The 16,558-nt window shown below is 46.6% G+C and overlaps 1 protein-coding gene across 7 annotated transcripts in view; it reads left to right on the top strand.

Moving 5' to 3' along the window:
* The window catches only part of ATP6V0A4 (ATPase H+ transporting V0 subunit a4), a 60,369-nt gene extending 44,206 nt beyond the window's left edge, over positions 1-16,163 (top strand). For all 7 annotated transcript variants that reach the window (XM_066362818.1, XM_066362819.1, XM_066362821.1 and 4 more), the window contains 8 exons: positions 94-187; positions 3,054-3,172; positions 5,119-5,335; positions 8,411-8,512; positions 12,195-12,305; positions 14,308-14,425; positions 14,548-14,719; positions 15,752-16,163. In XM_066362818.1, the coding sequence (XP_066218915.1) occupies positions 94-187; positions 3,054-3,172; positions 5,119-5,335; positions 8,411-8,512; positions 12,195-12,305; positions 14,308-14,425; positions 14,548-14,719; positions 15,752-15,845 (1,027 nt within the window). In that variant the 3' untranslated portion in view covers positions 15,846-16,163. The remainder of the gene's footprint in view (positions 1-93; positions 188-3,053; positions 3,173-5,118; positions 5,336-8,410; positions 8,513-12,194; positions 12,306-14,307; positions 14,426-14,547; positions 14,720-15,751) is intronic.
* Positions 16,164-16,558: the final 395 nt, after the last annotated feature.

Below are 16,558 nucleotides of genomic sequence, written 5' to 3'. Positions count from 1 at the left end.
CTTTGATTGGCTGGATGAGTGGCCCTGGAGAGTTTCTCCTGGCCTTTGGAATGTCACTGGTTTTATTTTTGTTCTCCCTTCCTCCCTCTGTAGCATGGAGACAGTGGAGACAAACCCACTTTTGCAGCTGAATCCTGCCATTCCAGGAGTGTACTCCGGAAACCCGTACCCGTTTGGGATCGATCCGGTAACAATGTCCCCTTGGCTTAAATAGTTACTAGTTAAATGTCTTGCTGAGAAGAAAGTGCCAGAACATCTCAAATAGACAAACTTATGTTGAGATAGAATTACACACCTGGCCAGATAGTTTGGTTTGTTGGAGCGTCGACCTGGAGTGCGAGATAGAATTACACAGACTGGAAGATTTTGTGACACACAGCACTCAATTCCAGTAAGTGTCCGACCCGAGTACTTTACCCCAGCCCCTGGGTCATTCTTCATACATCTGCCTCTTTCTCCATCAGTTACACCCTGGTGGTTAGTGACTGCTTTTTTCAAAGGCCCTTAGTTACCTGGAAAGTACGTATATTAGATCAGCAATTTAGCATCCTAATCAAGTTCCTTACTTTGGCATTTTCTTGCAGTGGGGGTAACATCTCTTTTTTTTTTCCCTAGAAACATATAAATTTACTTTTACTTTTATTTTACTGCGTAGACTTGATACAAGTGAAAAATAGGTTGTCAACTTTTGTTTGCTATATCTATTTCAACTGTATTTGAGCCAAGCAAAACAAAGGGGCTTCCTCACGCAGCCTTCAGACAAGGAAGGATTTCCAGAAGACACACTTTTGTGTTAAGCCACACACACGTGGTGGCCCAGCGCACATCGCCACCAGGTGGCAGCCTTGTGCTCCAAATGAGCGTGAGCAGTGAGGGCCTGGACTTGGCAGATGCAGTCCGTAAGAGCTTCTAAGCTCTTTGTGTGAGAGAGGACCTGAAAACTCAGTTTCAGGGGCTGACAGCTGAAAGTGAACAGTACATAGTATACATAGATTTAGTACAAGCCATAGTTTCAGGCACACACTGGGGGTCTTGGGACATGTTCCCATGAATAAGGGAGGACAACTGTATAAGTATTCCCATTTTTCAGATAAGGGAATTTAATTTTGGGGAGAGTAAGTTACTTAAACACTTAGGAGGAAATACAATAATAGCAAATGGAGCATTTACCTATTTATGCACCAGACCCTCCTCTGGGTGTTTTACATATAAAAAATCATTTAATCATCTGAGCTACTCTATGGGCTAGGGCTGCTGTTCTCTCTATTTTATAGACGAAGAAAGAGACACACAGAGATGTTAATGTACTCAAAATCACACAGCAAGGGGCGCGGAGGATAGGCCAGGATTTATACACAGGCGATCTCATTCCAAAGTGTGGGCTTCTGACCCTTATGTTCATTTGTTATAAAATATTTACAAACGCCTTTAAAAAGACCTCTCAGCTCTGATAGTCAGATAGTTTGTGATTTGATTCAGAATGGAAGCTGCACACAGTCCATAAATACAGCTGTAGAAATTTATATTTTGTGAAAACCGAACCCTTCGTTGATGTATATAATTGCTACCGTGGGCACCGGAATGCTTTGTGTAAAAAGTTATCCCTGGGGAATAGGGCTGTAGGTGCAGAAGAGGTGGGAAGACAACCCTCTCTTTTCATTCTGATCATATTTTGTAGTATATGGATTTTATGAATGTATTATATGAATGCATATATATATATATATATATATAATTTTATAATAAAAAGACCTGGGATTTTCAAAAACCCAGTGTTATTTGGGAAAAGATTATTTTCCAAATCTCAGAACCTTCTCTCTTACACTCACATTTTCCTTTCTTTTCTGACTAAGTGGGCAGATGGCAGAATGTGCAATCTGGCCAGACGGGGTTTGCCGCTGGACCCGATGTGGGCTATGAGGGGCAGAGAGAGGAGCGGAGGAGCAGTAAAATTCAAAGCAAGGTCAACCAGACCCTAAAGTCAGCCCCTCTGTACTCCGCCTCCATCTGCTTGCTAACCATGAAATTCCTAGGACCAAAGATAACGCCTTCCAGTCTATGAAAATAACAACTTGCATTCGTTCTTAGCCCTTCGCAGCTTAAAAACCAGCTTTCAAGGACTTTAACTTCTTTTGATAAAAGTTGGAATGCAGGTGCTCCTGGGCAGCAAGTATAAACAGATGCTGGGTAATGAATGCTTTCTGCTTTTATCTGGAGAGGAGGGGAGGGAGCGGGAGGACTCAGGAAAACAGAACACATGACCCACAAGATAGGAGAGACCAGAGGACCGATGTTAGGGCCAGTACTGTATTTTTTCTACACATACATGCCTATGATAAAGTTTAATTTACATATAGCACAGTTAGAGATGAACAATAATAATGGCGTAGAACAATTATAACAATGTACTGCAGTGAAATTAGGTGAATCTCATTTCTCTTTATTTTTTTTACAGTGATAGAGAGATTCAGAGAGAGGGATAGATAGGGATAAACAGACAGGAAAGGAGAGAGATAAGAAGCATCAATTTTTTGTTGTGGCACTTTAGTTGTTCATTGGTTGCTCTCTCATATGTGCCTTGACCATGGGGCTGCAGCAAACCGAGTAACCCCTTGCTCGAGCCAGCGACCTTGGGTCCAAGCTGGTGAGCTTTGTTCAAACCAGATGAGCCTGCGCTCAAGCTGGCAACCTTGAGGTCTTGAACCCGGGTCCTCCACATCCCAGTCTGACACTCTATCTACTGCGCCACTACCTGGTCAGGCAATGTCATTTCTCTTTTAAAAATGTCTTATTGTACTGCTCTCCCCTTTTCACTTAAAGAGAACACTTTCTGTATCTTCTCTTTGGCACATCTTGAATTGACATGCTGGTCATCAGAGTTGCATTGATAAGGGGGCTTGGTCCTTTTCGGAACCTAAAATGCGTGAGTCACACCACACTGAAATTTGAAATTGGTTCCCAGAGCGACTTGTTGGGAAGCTGCGCCGTAGCCCCAACCCCAGGAGAGCTTCAAGATGCCTGGCCTCACGTGCCCCTCCACCTTTCCCTTCCAGATTTGGAACATGGCTGAGAACAAGCTGACCTTCCTGAACTCCTACAAAATGAAGATGTCAGTGATCTTGGGTATTGTCCAGATGACGTTCGGTGTCATTCTCAGCCTCTTCAATCACATGTGAGTCTTATGATTTACCTTTCCGATTGGTGCTCTGACCCCACTGACCAGTGCAGAGCCACCGATTGGGTCCCATGTCCCTCTGTATGTGGCTCCTTCCTGCGGGGGTGCTTTTACGTGCCTCTTGGCTTGAGCCAGGACAAGCTGGTCTGCAGGACTGGCCCCTCAGTTTCTCCTCTGCCGACTTTCTCAAAGGCGAATGTACCTTTCAGCTCAGAATGAGGCTGGCAAGCCCACAGCACCTTGAGCCCCTTAACCTGAAAGGCTTCTGTTCATGTATACCTGGGCTTAGCTCCCACCAGTGGGCAGGTGGGGATTTCAGTGCATTTTGGCCAAAGTTCCCGTAGATTCTGAATTCCCTCGGGGGTCATTTCTTCCTACTGCCACCTCCCTGTCACTTCTGTAGCTGTGACTGTTGTCCTTCCTGTTCCTTTCCTTCTGTCAAGAACATGTGTCAAGTTTCCCATCTCTGGGAAACTTCTTCAAGTTACTTACATTATAGGTATAGATCTTTGAGAACAGCTTTAAATGATTGCTTGGAGACGCCATGAGGCCGTGGCGGGCTGGAGGTGTTGCTGCCATGTGGTTTGGGAGTAGAGTGAGGCCAGCATCGGGCCACAGAAATGGTATCTGCCAAAATAAATGGTATCTGTAAAAAAAAAAAAAATGGTATCTGTCAATCTGTTAAAACTCTTTTGGAATCAGAAGTTTAAGCCCTGGTTCCAACTCTTCATAGCTGTGTGACCATGTACATGTTGCTTACCGCCTCTGAGATTGCGTTCTTTTACAGAATGGGAATATAGTAGTCAGAATGAGTTAGGTTATGGTTATGTAACAAACAACCTCCAAATCTCTGTGGCTTGAGACTGTGACACATGTCCACTGTGGGCCCCGTGAGGACCCTGTTCCTGTCACTCTCACACTGGGACCTGGGCTGATGGCAGCCACCAGCTGGAACACTGCCCATTGCTATGGCAGAAAGAGCGTGGTCAATTGCACATGAACTCCTAAGCTTCCATCCCAAAGTGACACCTGCCACTTCCGTTCCCGTTTCATTGGCCAGAGCCAGTCACATGGTGACCCCTGATCTGAAAGACCAAAAAAGTACAATTCTACTGAAAAATCAGAAGTATTTAGTGAGCAAACTCATGGCGAGCACTCCGGTACTACTGCCCATCTGGAAGGACTGTGAGAATTCAATGAGAGAGAATACCAGAAAGTCCTTTCTAGATGAGACCGTATTTGGCATCATTATGTGTCAGGCTGGCCTCAAGTATCTCTGGTAATCCTGCCCCCCCCACATGGGATCTCCTTTTATAACTCTTGCAATTAATGAAGGGTGTGGGGGCGACAGTGTGTGGTCACAACTTCACAACTACTCAGTTCCCGTGTTGTTACATGAAAGCCGTCATTGACAATACTTAGGGGCCGAGTGTGACTCTATTCCAATAAAACAATATTTATAAACACTGAACTTTGAGTTTTGTGCAATTTTCAGGTGTCACAAAATACTATTCTTTTGATGTTTTTTCCTCCCTAGCCATTTTAAAATAGGCAAACCATTTGAACTTGTAGGCTGTACATAACAGGTAATTTGGACCCAGGGCCATAGTTTGCCGACTCCTACTCTAAGTCATTCTCAGAAGAAAGGCTTCCAAGTCACCCTTACCTATTGGTGGGCTTTGAATGTGTTGATAGGAGCTGACCCACATCTGAAGCTTTGGCCAAATGAACTGACTGTCTGTGTAGGCATGACCTTTGGTTCAGACATGGCCTTCTGAACCTTGGTTCTCCCCGAGTCTTTTGTGCAGAAGCGCTCTCCTGGCCATCTGTGCATGACTGCCACCTCCCAGAGGAGTGGATATTCACATTTTGTGCTTTGGGGAGAACATTCAGTTACTGATTTTGACTCAATGTTCTATCTTGTGTGTGTGTGTCTCCCCCAGATACTTCAGGAAAACGCTCAGTATCCTTCTGGAATTTATTCCGGAGATGATTTTCATTCTGTGTCTGTTCGGCTACCTGGTTTTCATGATCGTTTTCAAATGGTGCCACTTCGATGTCCACCTGTCCCAGCAAGCCCCAAGCATCCTCATCCACTTCATCAACATGTTCATGTTCAACTATAATGACTCCTCGAATGCACCCCTTTACAAATATCAGGTATCATGGCGTTTTTCCTTCTTTTATGCATTTGATCATGACAAATCTCTCTCATACTCTTTTTTTTAAAAACAGAGACAGAGAGTCAGAGAGAGGGATAGATAGGGATAGACAGACAGGAACAGAGAGAGATGAGAAGCATCAATTATCAGTTTTTCATTGCGACACCTTAGTTGTTTATTGATTACTTTCTCATATGTGCCTTAACCGGAGGGCTATAGCAGACCGAGTAACCCCTTGCTCAAGCCAGTGACCTTGGGTCCAAGCTGGTGAGCTTTTGCTCAAACCAGATGAGCCTGCAATCAAGCTGGCGACCTCGGGGTCTCGAGCCTGGGTCCTCAGCATCCCAGTCTGACTCTCTATCCACTGCACCACCGCCTGGTCAGGCTTTCTCATCCTCTTGAGTACTGCAGGGGTTAGTTGTTTGCGAGACTAGACCATCTTAGCACCCAGTCTAAGGGTGCTCAGCACAACACATGTTAGGCTCTTTAAATTTCAAGAGTCTTTTATTAGGAAGAGTGTACAGGGCTGGGCTGTCCTTATTACATAAGAAGGGTTATTGCTGTGGGGTTGAAAATGGGCTTGTCCATTGTCTGTGAAGAAAGAAAAACCAATCCTTCCAATTATTTGCTTGGAACCATAAATGTTTTACACAGCACCCTAAAATGTAATATCATTTTATTCTAAAAGTAAACTCCAGTTAAGGTTTACAAGAAAGAAAATGGAAGTCGGATCATAAAATGGGAATCTCTCTGTTCACATGGGCAGTGGGTTCTGGAACACCGTGGACCAAACTCAGGCTCTCCTGTGAGCGGCTGTTGGATCATTGGAGGGCTTTTTTCTCTCTCTCTCTCTTTTTTTAATTTGGGCTCTTCTTTCGTGGACAGTACCACCTGACGGTGTGACTTTGTTGCCATTCTGATTTCCTTCTATGTCTTCCCACTTTGTTTTCAACTTAATATTTTATTTTTAAAAAGTATAACTGTCCCATGGGAGCTGGATCTAGATATCATGCAGTGAGTAATTCTTTGGTAGCACAAGTACTTCTTTTCCTCTGGCCGCTCCCAGGGATTAACCTGATGATATTGCTTGATGGTAGATTTTTCACTAAAGGAAGATCTCCTTTATATAGGTTGTGAGTCCCCTGGGTCAGGCACTAGGGCGAGTTTCCTGATGCCAGGTGACCCTAGGTACCTGCACCTGACAGGGATTGCGCATCCTGGTGTCCTAAAGTCCCGTTCTTTCCATGGCCAAGCACGTTCTCATGAGTTTGATGGCTAGCTGTAATTCTCCTGCCCGACAGAAGAAGCACATAATAAGAAAGAGATGCCCTGTGATGGGGCACTTTTTTTAATGAAAAAATAAGAACCACTTTTAGACATAACCAGAGAAGACATACCCCTCTGAAATCTCTCTCGTGGTATTCTACCTTTCTGTTATACATCAGTAGTAACCTTGTACCGCCCCTGGCTTTTAGCATTACATGAATATATATTCGAAGGTTCATTTTCTCATTGTTGGAGTCTAAATGAAAGTTTACTTAGAGTTCCTACCCAAGTCTTCCCTTTTAGGCAGAGGACTCAAATTCACTAAATATTTCATGCGTTAATAACTTCTTTCAGAAGACTTCTCTTCGTCTGGCGTATGCAGTGAGCATGACACAGTGAATGGCTTTTCCAGCCTTTTTCCGTGAAAAATTTTGTTGAGAGTTGGCTGGTTTCCCCAGGCCCCAGTATGAAGATGGATTATCTTGACACAATTTGAAGTTTCCATAACCTCCTTGTGGGATCAGGCAGTGGGAAGAGACAATGTATGCGGATAAATACAGCCCCTTCCCAGTGCTGCCCAGGATGCCTGACTGTCAGGCAGAGAACAACAGAAAACGGAATCTCGGCCCTGGCCAGTGGCTCAGCGGTGGAGCATTGGTCCAGCATGTGGAAGTCCTGGGTTTGATTCCTGGTCAAGGCACACAGGAGAGGCAATCATCTGCTTCTCCACCCCTCCCCTCTCTTTATGCCCCTCCTGCAGCCATGGCTTGAATGGTTCGAGCACGTTGGCCCTTGGCACTGAGGATGGCTGCTTGGCCTCACCTCAGGCACTGAAATAGCTCAGTTTCTGAGCAACAGAGCAGTGATCCCAGATGGGCAGAGCATCACCCTATAGAGGGCTTGCTGGGTGGATCCCAGTTGGGGTGTGTGCAGGAGTCTGTCTCTCAGCCTCCCTGCCTCTAACTTAATAAAAAAAAAGAAGGAAAGAAAATAGGAATCTCCAGTTGCTTTGGACACCACTATGGGGAGCCTGGTTTAGAACAGACGAGCGGTTCCTCTTCCTCTTTTGAGCATTTAAGAGTGGAGGAGGGTAGGAGATTGCGCACACGAGATGTTTCCACTATTATCAGGGTAAATTGTGTTACCACTGTGACAATAAATTGTCTCACTCAGCTCTTGGTTCCTGAGATTAGCATTAGAGGAGAGAGCAGAGAAAGGCCACGTGGAGGAGGCCAGGAGAAGCAGCCAAGATGGCGGAGTGTTGAGTGAGAAGCCAGTTTGTGCAGAGTTTGTGCAGGGAGAAGGAGATGGGGAACAGAGGTGAATAAGTCTGGTGAGCTAGAAACCTTTAATTCTAGGAAACTCGGATAAGTTAGTAGCTTTGTGAGCACTGAATGAGTGGGTTTTGGAGCCCAGTGTGTGTTTTTATGCCCGCCCGGTGCAAGCTAGGATTAAAGATGATGGACCACCAAAAAAAAAATAAAAAAAAAATTGTCTCACTCAGAGGTTGGCTGGAACAGTTCAAGAAATGTGAAGGCAAAGCCTTCCAAGGCATTCTGGTTCTGTTGATGTTAACAGCCCTGGGTCACTCTAACCGGTGACTGGGGTGGAAGAGGAGGTGAGGGCGCAAGGGTGTGAATGGGAATAGGTAACCGGGTGATGGAAAGGATGGTTCCTGAGGCTCATCAGAGGTGCAGAGACTCCGATGGCTCCTCCTAAAGTGAATTGTGTGTGTGTGAGAGACAGAAAGACAGAGAGCCAAGTGGTCACCGTAAAATGGTAAGCTCTTTCCATTTCGGTCTTGCAGCAAGAAGTCCAAAGTTTCTTTGTTGTCATGGCCTTGATTTCCGTGCCGTGGATGCTTCTGATTAAGCCATTTATTCTTAGAGCCAATCACCGGAAATCCCAGGTAAGAGTCATTCATTTTAATTCCCTTGCTGCGGGGAGGAATGGGGTCCCTTGGAAATAGAAGTCTGGGATTTAGACAGCACACTGGGCTGACCAGGCCCTGAAGGACAGTGGTGAGGCGAGAAATTGGCCCTCCCCAGATATGTTTTCTTCTGCAGAGTTCAGCTTTTCCTAGGGGCCTTCTTATTTCCAGAATAGTGTTCTGTTAAGGCCAAGAAGGTTTAAATCTTTAATCTTGCAAACTTTGCTTGGCAATGTGTGTGTGTGTGTGTGTGTGTGTGTGTGTGTGTGTGTGTATGTGATTGATATGTAATACTCCCTTGCACGAATATACCACAGTTCATGCCTGACCAGGTGGTGGCGCAGTGGATAGAGCATCGGACTGGGATGTGGAGGACCAAGGTTCAAGACCCTGAGGTCGCCAGCTTGAGCGTAGGTTCATCTGGTTTGAGCAAAGCTCACCAGCTTGGACCCAAGGTCACTGACTTGAACAAGGGGTTACTTGGTCTGTTGTAGCCCCCTGGTCAAGGCACATATGAGAAAGCAATCAATGAACAACTAAAGAGCCACAATAAAAAATCGATGCTTCTCATCTCTCTCCCTTCCTGTCTATCTCTATGTATCCCTCTTTCTGATTCTCTCTCTGTCTCTGTAAAAAAAAAAAAAAAAAAAAAAAATACAGGCCCTGGCTGGTTGGCTCAGTGGTAGAGTGTCGGCCTGGCGTGCGGAAGTCCCGGGTTCGATTCCCGGCCAGGGCACACAGGAGAAGCACCCATCTGCTTCTCCACCCCTCCCCCTCTCCTTCCTCTCTGTCTCTCTCTTCCCCTCCCGCAGCCAAGGCTCCATTGGAGCAAAGTTTGCCCGGGTGCTGGGGATGGCTCTGTGGCCTCTGCCTCAGGCGCTAGAATGGCTCTGGTTGCAGCAGAGCTACGCCCCAAGATGGGCAGAGCATCGCCCCCTGGTGGGCATGCCGGGTGGATCCCGGTCGGGTGCATGTGGGAGTCTGTCTGACTGCCTACTTGTTTCCAACTTCGGAAAAATACAAAAAAACAAACAAAACAAACAAACAAAAAAAACCACACACACACACACCACAGTTCAATTATCATTCATATATGGATAGTTCTCTGGCTTGCTTTCAATTTGGACAATCACAAATAGTCCTTCTATAAATATCCTTGTGCCTGTCCTTGGGCACATGTGTTTTTAGAAAGTGGCAAGTAACTAATTTAAAGCTGATTATTTTATTTCAGAGAGCACCCAGCTCAGATATCATGAGGCACTTAACTGAGGGAACTGCAAAGTATATTTGACTGGGGAGCGGAGTCACTAAGGCTGACGAAGTCCAGCATCATGCTTCTACCACATTATTCATGTTTGAGACTTGTTTGGAGGTTCTAGCAGGGGAGCGCAGCTACTCGTATACCCTTGACCGAAGAACAGTCCTCTCCTCTAGCAGGGAAGGTCATCCTCTTCGACAGCTTCGGGAGGGACGCACATGGAGCGGTGAGGGAGGAAGGGGACACCCACCTAGCCAGCCAGATCAGCCGAATCAACCCTGGCGATCAATGGGGTGACAGATGTCGCAGCCAGATCGCTCTCACATCCACATTATTCATGTTTATTTTAACCAGATCCAGCACAGGACTGGAAAAGGCTAATTAGGGATGGAAGATGAGAAAATATCTTCTATTTCTTCTCGGGCATTTTCTCCCTTAAGTTGACAGGGAGTGAAAATAAGATGTTGAGAAGACCAAGTAGCCTGACCAGGTGGTGGCTCAGTGGATAGAGCGTCAGACTGGGATGTGGAAGACCCAGGTTCGAGACCCCGAGGTCACCAGCTTGAGTGCGGGCTCATCTGGTTTGAGCAAGGCTCACCAGCTTGAGCCCAAGGTTGCTGGCTCGAGCAAGGGGTCACTCCATCTGCTGTAGCCCCCTGGTCAAGGCACACGTGAGAAAGCAATCAATGAACAACTAAGGAACTGCAACAAAGAATTTGATGTTTCTCATCTCTCTCCTTTCCTGTCTGTCTGTCCCTATCTATCCCTCTCTCTGACTCTCTCTGGCTCTTCCACAAAAAAAAAAAAAAAAAAGTGGAAGACCAAGTAATGTTAACTTGGGTTGCATTGCATCCCTCACTCTGGGGCAGGGAACCATGTGGCCAAGTGGAAAGGCTTACCCAGAGCCTCCTCATCGTACCTGGCACCCTGGGATTCCTGTCCAGATGGACTCACGCCCACTTCCCAGCCCTGCAAAGGGCCAGCCTCTCCACTGATACTGCTAGATCCTGGCGTGGCCAAGGGGCGGTCAACTCGTGAGGTGCATGGGCGAACGTGGACACTGTGGGGGAGTATCCGTGCGTGTGCACACGAGGCCTGCAGCTGTGGATGGAACCAGAGATGGAAAGGGATGGGTGGCATGTCATTGCACAGGGCCAGCTCTCCTGAGACACTGAATTTGAACCTGGCCTTTCAAGTTCTTACGAAGATTTATTTATCAAGCTAAGGAGGCTAGCACATATTTTATTTAGGAGTTTGTTGGTTTATCGCATAACTCTTAATTATTTAAACATGTCGCATATGGACTTCCGTTTTGATCTTTGCCCAGGGGCCTGCGAATATGAGGTGCCACCCATGAAATCGTTCTAGGGACAACTTTCGACATGGGATATTCAGTTTCACAGTGACTTGAAAGGAATACTCTCTTGAAACCCAAAGATAAAACCAGGCCAAAGTGAATGGGAAATGTACCCAGATATTTTTTCTCTTTGGATTATTTTCTTTGCTGTTTTTATAAAGGAATGTTTTTATTTAGACAAGTGTATCTGTGTTGGAAAAGTCATTGTTTCAGTCTGTTCAGGTTTCTATAACAAGGTACTACAGACTGGGTAGCTTACAAGCAACAGAAATGTGTTACTGACAGTCCCAGAGACTGGCAAGTCCAAGGTCAAGGCACCAGCATGCTCACCTTCTGGCTCATAGACAGCACCTTGTCATTGTGTGCTCACCTAGTGGAAGGGATGGGGGAGTTCTGCGAGGTCTCTTGCTTAAGGGCACTAATCCTATTCCTGAGGACTCCACCCTGATTACCTAATCACCTCCCAAAGGCCCCACCTTCTAATACTATCATCTTTGGGGGTTAGGATTTCAACATAACAAATTTTGAAGGGGGACACAAACATTCAAATGATAGCAGTCATTCATCTCCTAATTTTGCCCAGGAAAATCTGGATGTCATAAGGCTAAGTGTGTCAAAGGTACAACTGATGGTTTTATGACTGTGTATGTATGTGTATATGTATATATTTAGTATAGGAAGGCACTCTTGTATATGCATTGGTTTGCTGTAAACACTGTGATTTATGTGGCGCCATGGAGGAAAGCACATGGTCTGGAATCCAACGGCCAGGGTCTGAATCTTGACTCTGCCACTAATGAGCTGTGTGATCTTGGGCACATTTCTTAACCCTTCTGGGCTGTAGCTCACCTCTCCGTAAAATGTGGTGATAATTGTGCATAATGTAAAAAGATTGTTATGAAGGCTAAATGAGGTCATGCAGAGAGAGTTTAGAACAGTATCTGGTATGTAGCTAATGTTTACTGCAAGCCTTTATTTTGCACAGCATTGGTGTGATTCTAATTCTAAGGATAAATTTAACACTCCCCTTTCTTGCTTGCTGACAGCTGCAGCTCTCCATGATCCAAGAACACACCACTGACGACATCGAAAGTAGCAGCGCAAACCCACCCAGGAGAGCAGCTGCCCATGAGGCCCAGGAGGACCAGGAGGAAGAGGTATCTGGGACTCAACACCCTACAAAGGCTTCCCAGTTTGTCCAGATTCTAGAAGTAGATTTGCTCAGGCGCAGTAGTCAATTTTATTATTTATTGACTTTAGAGAGAGAAACGGGAACACTGATCTGCTCCTGTATGTGCCCTGACCGGGGATCGAACTGGCAACCTCTGTGCTTTGGGACAATGCTTTAACCAACCGAGCTATCTGGCCAGAGCTCAGTAGTCAAATATTTAAGAGCCACTGGGTGTGGGCACCAGCCCATCACAATGAACTTAGGCAGTGGAGCTGGTGGGTCAGGGACCCTGCTGGTGGCAGCCCTGTAATTGCTGAGTCAGGAGCTGGTGGGTCAGGGACCCTGCTGGTGGCAGCCCTGTAATTGCTGAGTCGGGAAGTTGGGGAGGTCCAATGGGAGGGGGATGCCTACAGGATCCAAACAATAACCACTTACCAACCGATGTAGGAGTGTTGCAGTGTTTTATCCCGGGCGCTACTCTATCTGTGAGCAGGAGGTGAAGATCTAGTGACACAGGAAGCCATCAATGTGTCCTTGGCTCAGCACTGGGCCCCTGGTAGTCAGTGACATTTATTATGAGCCTTCCCATCAGGGCCCCTCAGACCATGAGAGCAGAGCCCAAATGTAGCCCGAGACATTGAAGCAAAAGCGGACCATTTATTCCCCGCCCCCTCCTGGACAGTGTCCGTCTTCCTCTGGCCCCAACCCTGCTCTGTCCTGACTTTGCTGATTATCTGTGTAATATTATCCGCCTCTCCTGCGAATTCAGGGACTGTGTTTGGCTTCCTCCTCCCTCCCTGCCGCTTTCTGTCCGAGGGCAGCCACGCCCTCAGGAATGTGCCACCCTTTCCCAGACTGAAGGCAGCTGGCAGTGTCACACTGCAGCTGAGCTCACCCACTGTCCTGCACTCGAGGGGGTTTTCCCTGCAGCTCTGTTCCGATTCTGGATGGGGACTGTGAGGCCCGGGGATGCTGAGAGTAGCTTTGTGATATTAATTACTGGATGGTCAGTTAGATTTAATAAAAGAAAATAGTGCATTATGGACAACTGTACCTGCAAGATTCCAAGTATGGAGAGGGACCAACATGAGTGGCTATTGATATGCTGTTTGTTCGACGGGCTGGAATGTTTTAGAATCCAACCCACACATCTGCAGACCGACCAAGTCCCAGCCTGTCCAGTACAACCTCCCTCATGTGTTCTTATGCCTGTGACATGTTCCTGTCACTGTTCACCTGCTGCCGCCGCCGCCGCCGGGAGCTGGCAGCCCTTGTCTGGGCTGCAGCAGGTTCCGCCGGTAGGCTCCTCCCCCAGGAGGAGGAGCTACCATCCTGGGTGGGTCTGGGCTGGGCTCCGCCTCCCCCTCAGAGTCCTCTCCCACCTCTCCCGAGTGAGGAGAGAAAGTCAAGGAAGCGTGTGTAGTAAAAGGATGAACCCTATCCAAAGAGAAGTCCAGCTTTGTCCTGACCCCTGGAAGTCAACCTCTAAATCTCTGTAATCTCTCAGGTGAAAGAAACGTCTTGGTTATTTTTGGTGAGCCCTTGCGACTATACCTGGTCATTTGTGTGGAGGCTGGCCACAGCGGAAAGACCAACCACGTGGTCAGAGAATTGAGACTGGGGGCCACATGTTATCAGCCTGGAAGGGGAGGGAAGTGGGGGTTGAGTACAATCACCTGGGTGGCACTAGATCCATCCTGCCTGAATAATGAGACCCCAATAAAACATGGGCCGCTGAAGCTCAGGTGAGCTCCCTGGGTTGGCAAAGAGCACATCCCTAAGGACACAGCGCCTCACATCTGCCCCCCCCCCCCACTGTGGATTCTACTTTGTGCCGCTAATTTTCTTTCTACAAGTATATTAATATTTCTTGTCCCCAAGTTCAACAGAACAACAAAGCCCAGGTCTTACTCATCTGTACATCATTTGAATTCCTTTGGTAGAGAAAGTACTTAATGACAGAGAAACTTAAAAGTTCCCTCTTTCAGTTCGACTTCGGAGATGTATTCGTGCATCAAGCCATCCACACGATCGAGTACTGCCTCGGCTGCATTTCAAACACAGCCTCTTACCTCCGGCTCTGGGCCCTCAGCCTGGCTCATGCAGGTGAGTGCGCCACCCGTCCGGGTCACACTCGGAAGCGTGCACTTGTAGGAACAGCTCTTCTCTCTCGGGAATAACCTGCCTTTGCCAGGAAAAGCCCACGACGTTGCTCTTGCGTCTTGCAGAACTGTCTGAAGTGCTCTGGACCATGGTGATGAACGTCGGCCTTCGCCTGCGAGGCTGGGGCGGACACATCGGGGTCTTCATCATTTTTGCTGTGTTTGCTGTGCTGACAGTCGCCATCCTTCTGATCATGGAGGGGCTCTCTGCTTTCCTGCATGCCCTGAGACTGCACTGGTGAGGATGGCGGGGCTGCCGGACCTCTGTGTGCTCTGGGTGGGAAGCAAGGCTGTCGGGCCAGTTAGCTGGGTTCAAATCCTGACCCATTGTGTGACATTAGCCACTAAGATGTCCTTCTAGAACCTGAGCTTAGGCACCTGTCATTGTAATTGTCCACGATATCATGTATGTATACCTATATCATGGCTACCCTGTGATAAATGTTAGTTCCCATTTACTCCTTTTCTTTTAAATTTCCATTTGTTATATTACAACTGGCTTTAAAATAAGGGACACCTGCAAGTATTGGTAAGATGACAGATTTGAAATAAGCTCACAGAAGGCCTAAGTGAATATGGGACATTTGGCCCTTGTTGATGAGTGCAAGGAGTTATACCGATAGTACAGGCTTCCAAACTCCAGAAAATGGGAATCGAATGAGGGTGCCCGCAAGGGAGATGGCGCTCGCACGAGACCCCTGACATTCACAGATGTGTCCAGAACATCATATTGAGTTAGAATCACAGTGTCCCCTGTCCTTCAGGTTATAACATCATTTCTGCACATATCCTTAGGAAGTGCATTCTACAACGTCGTATACATACATGATCATTCGTGATATCTTTTCTGTGAATTATGAAAATACAATATAAGCCAAGATTCGGGGTTGTTCTGCAATAGTGTCAGCCCTGCAATTTAGGATCAGGATGAAAACAAAGAAAGCACATCAAGCCTGGTGAAACGCTGTCCTCACTAGTTCACGGGACAATGGAACACAGTGAGGGATTCTTTGCTTGTGGGCACTGGGGCAGAGTGTTACCCTGGTCTGTGAGGCCACCAGCAGAGGCCTGGAGGAGTGCAGTGGTGGTGGTGGGGGGGGGCGATGTGAGCTGCAGGTAGAGAAGGGTTATAAAAAGCCTCAGAGAATCAGCTTGGGTTCCTCCCAGCATGCCTTCCTGACCTCGAACTTGTTTGACAAATGCTTCTTCCCTCAGCTGCCAGCCTCTAGCTAAGTGTTTAACCCCTTTTTCTTCTGCCCTCCAATGACAGGGTGGAGTTCCAGAACAAGTTCTACATCGGGGCTGGGTACAAGTTTTCTCCATTCTCCTTTAAAAACATCCTGGATGGTATAGCTGAGGAGTAGCTGCGAGTCCCGTGGCTGATACCACCTTGTGTATCAGTCTTGTCTTTAACCTCAGCCATGCAAGGCAGTCAGTGGAATGATTGTTCTCGGCTAACCGGAAGCAGGAAGCCATGTATTATCTAGTTGCAAGCCTTGGTATTGCACACGACTTCACCACGTCATTGAGGAGCTACGTTGGCAAGTCGTCTTAACTTCAGATGGGGTCTTTGCTGTCAAATACTAAAATGATTGAGAAATTGGGAAGGCATTGCTAGACTGATGTTTTCTTGCATATGTTAAGTATTTTATTTAAGAAAATAAATTTCTGGGGCCATTCAATTTTTCTTCAAGATGTCTTTATTCAAAATAATTCTATAAAATTTAGTGTTGATCATTTCAGGGCAAAGTGGAATGCTGGAGTTATGCAAACACCTCCCAAAGAAGGATTGTTTATTATTTGATTCTTTCATTTCCTGCTTCCTCAAACACCTTCTTTTCCTTGTCTGGGGCTAAGCTTTACAAGATCAAGAACTTTCTCATAGATTTTTTTCTCTGTGGGAGGAAGAATAGATTATGTTCCATGTTTAGTAGAGACGCTGGCCCCAGGGTGGCACTCTGCTTTGATAATTCCTGAGGAATGAAGTGTGACAACATGACTTCATCAGCAACTTCGTTTCCTCTGAACGCACATGATGCTGGAGTAACTGGAGAAAGTGATTTGTGGGTGTGGACAA

This window comes from Saccopteryx leptura, chromosome 2, assembly GCF_036850995.1.
Source record: "Saccopteryx leptura isolate mSacLep1 chromosome 2, mSacLep1_pri_phased_curated, whole genome shotgun sequence".
Taxonomy (NCBI): domain Eukaryota; kingdom Metazoa; phylum Chordata; class Mammalia; order Chiroptera; family Emballonuridae; genus Saccopteryx; species Saccopteryx leptura.
The sequence above is the reverse complement of the archived record's forward strand: the minus strand, read 5'-3'. Positions and strand labels throughout refer to the sequence as shown.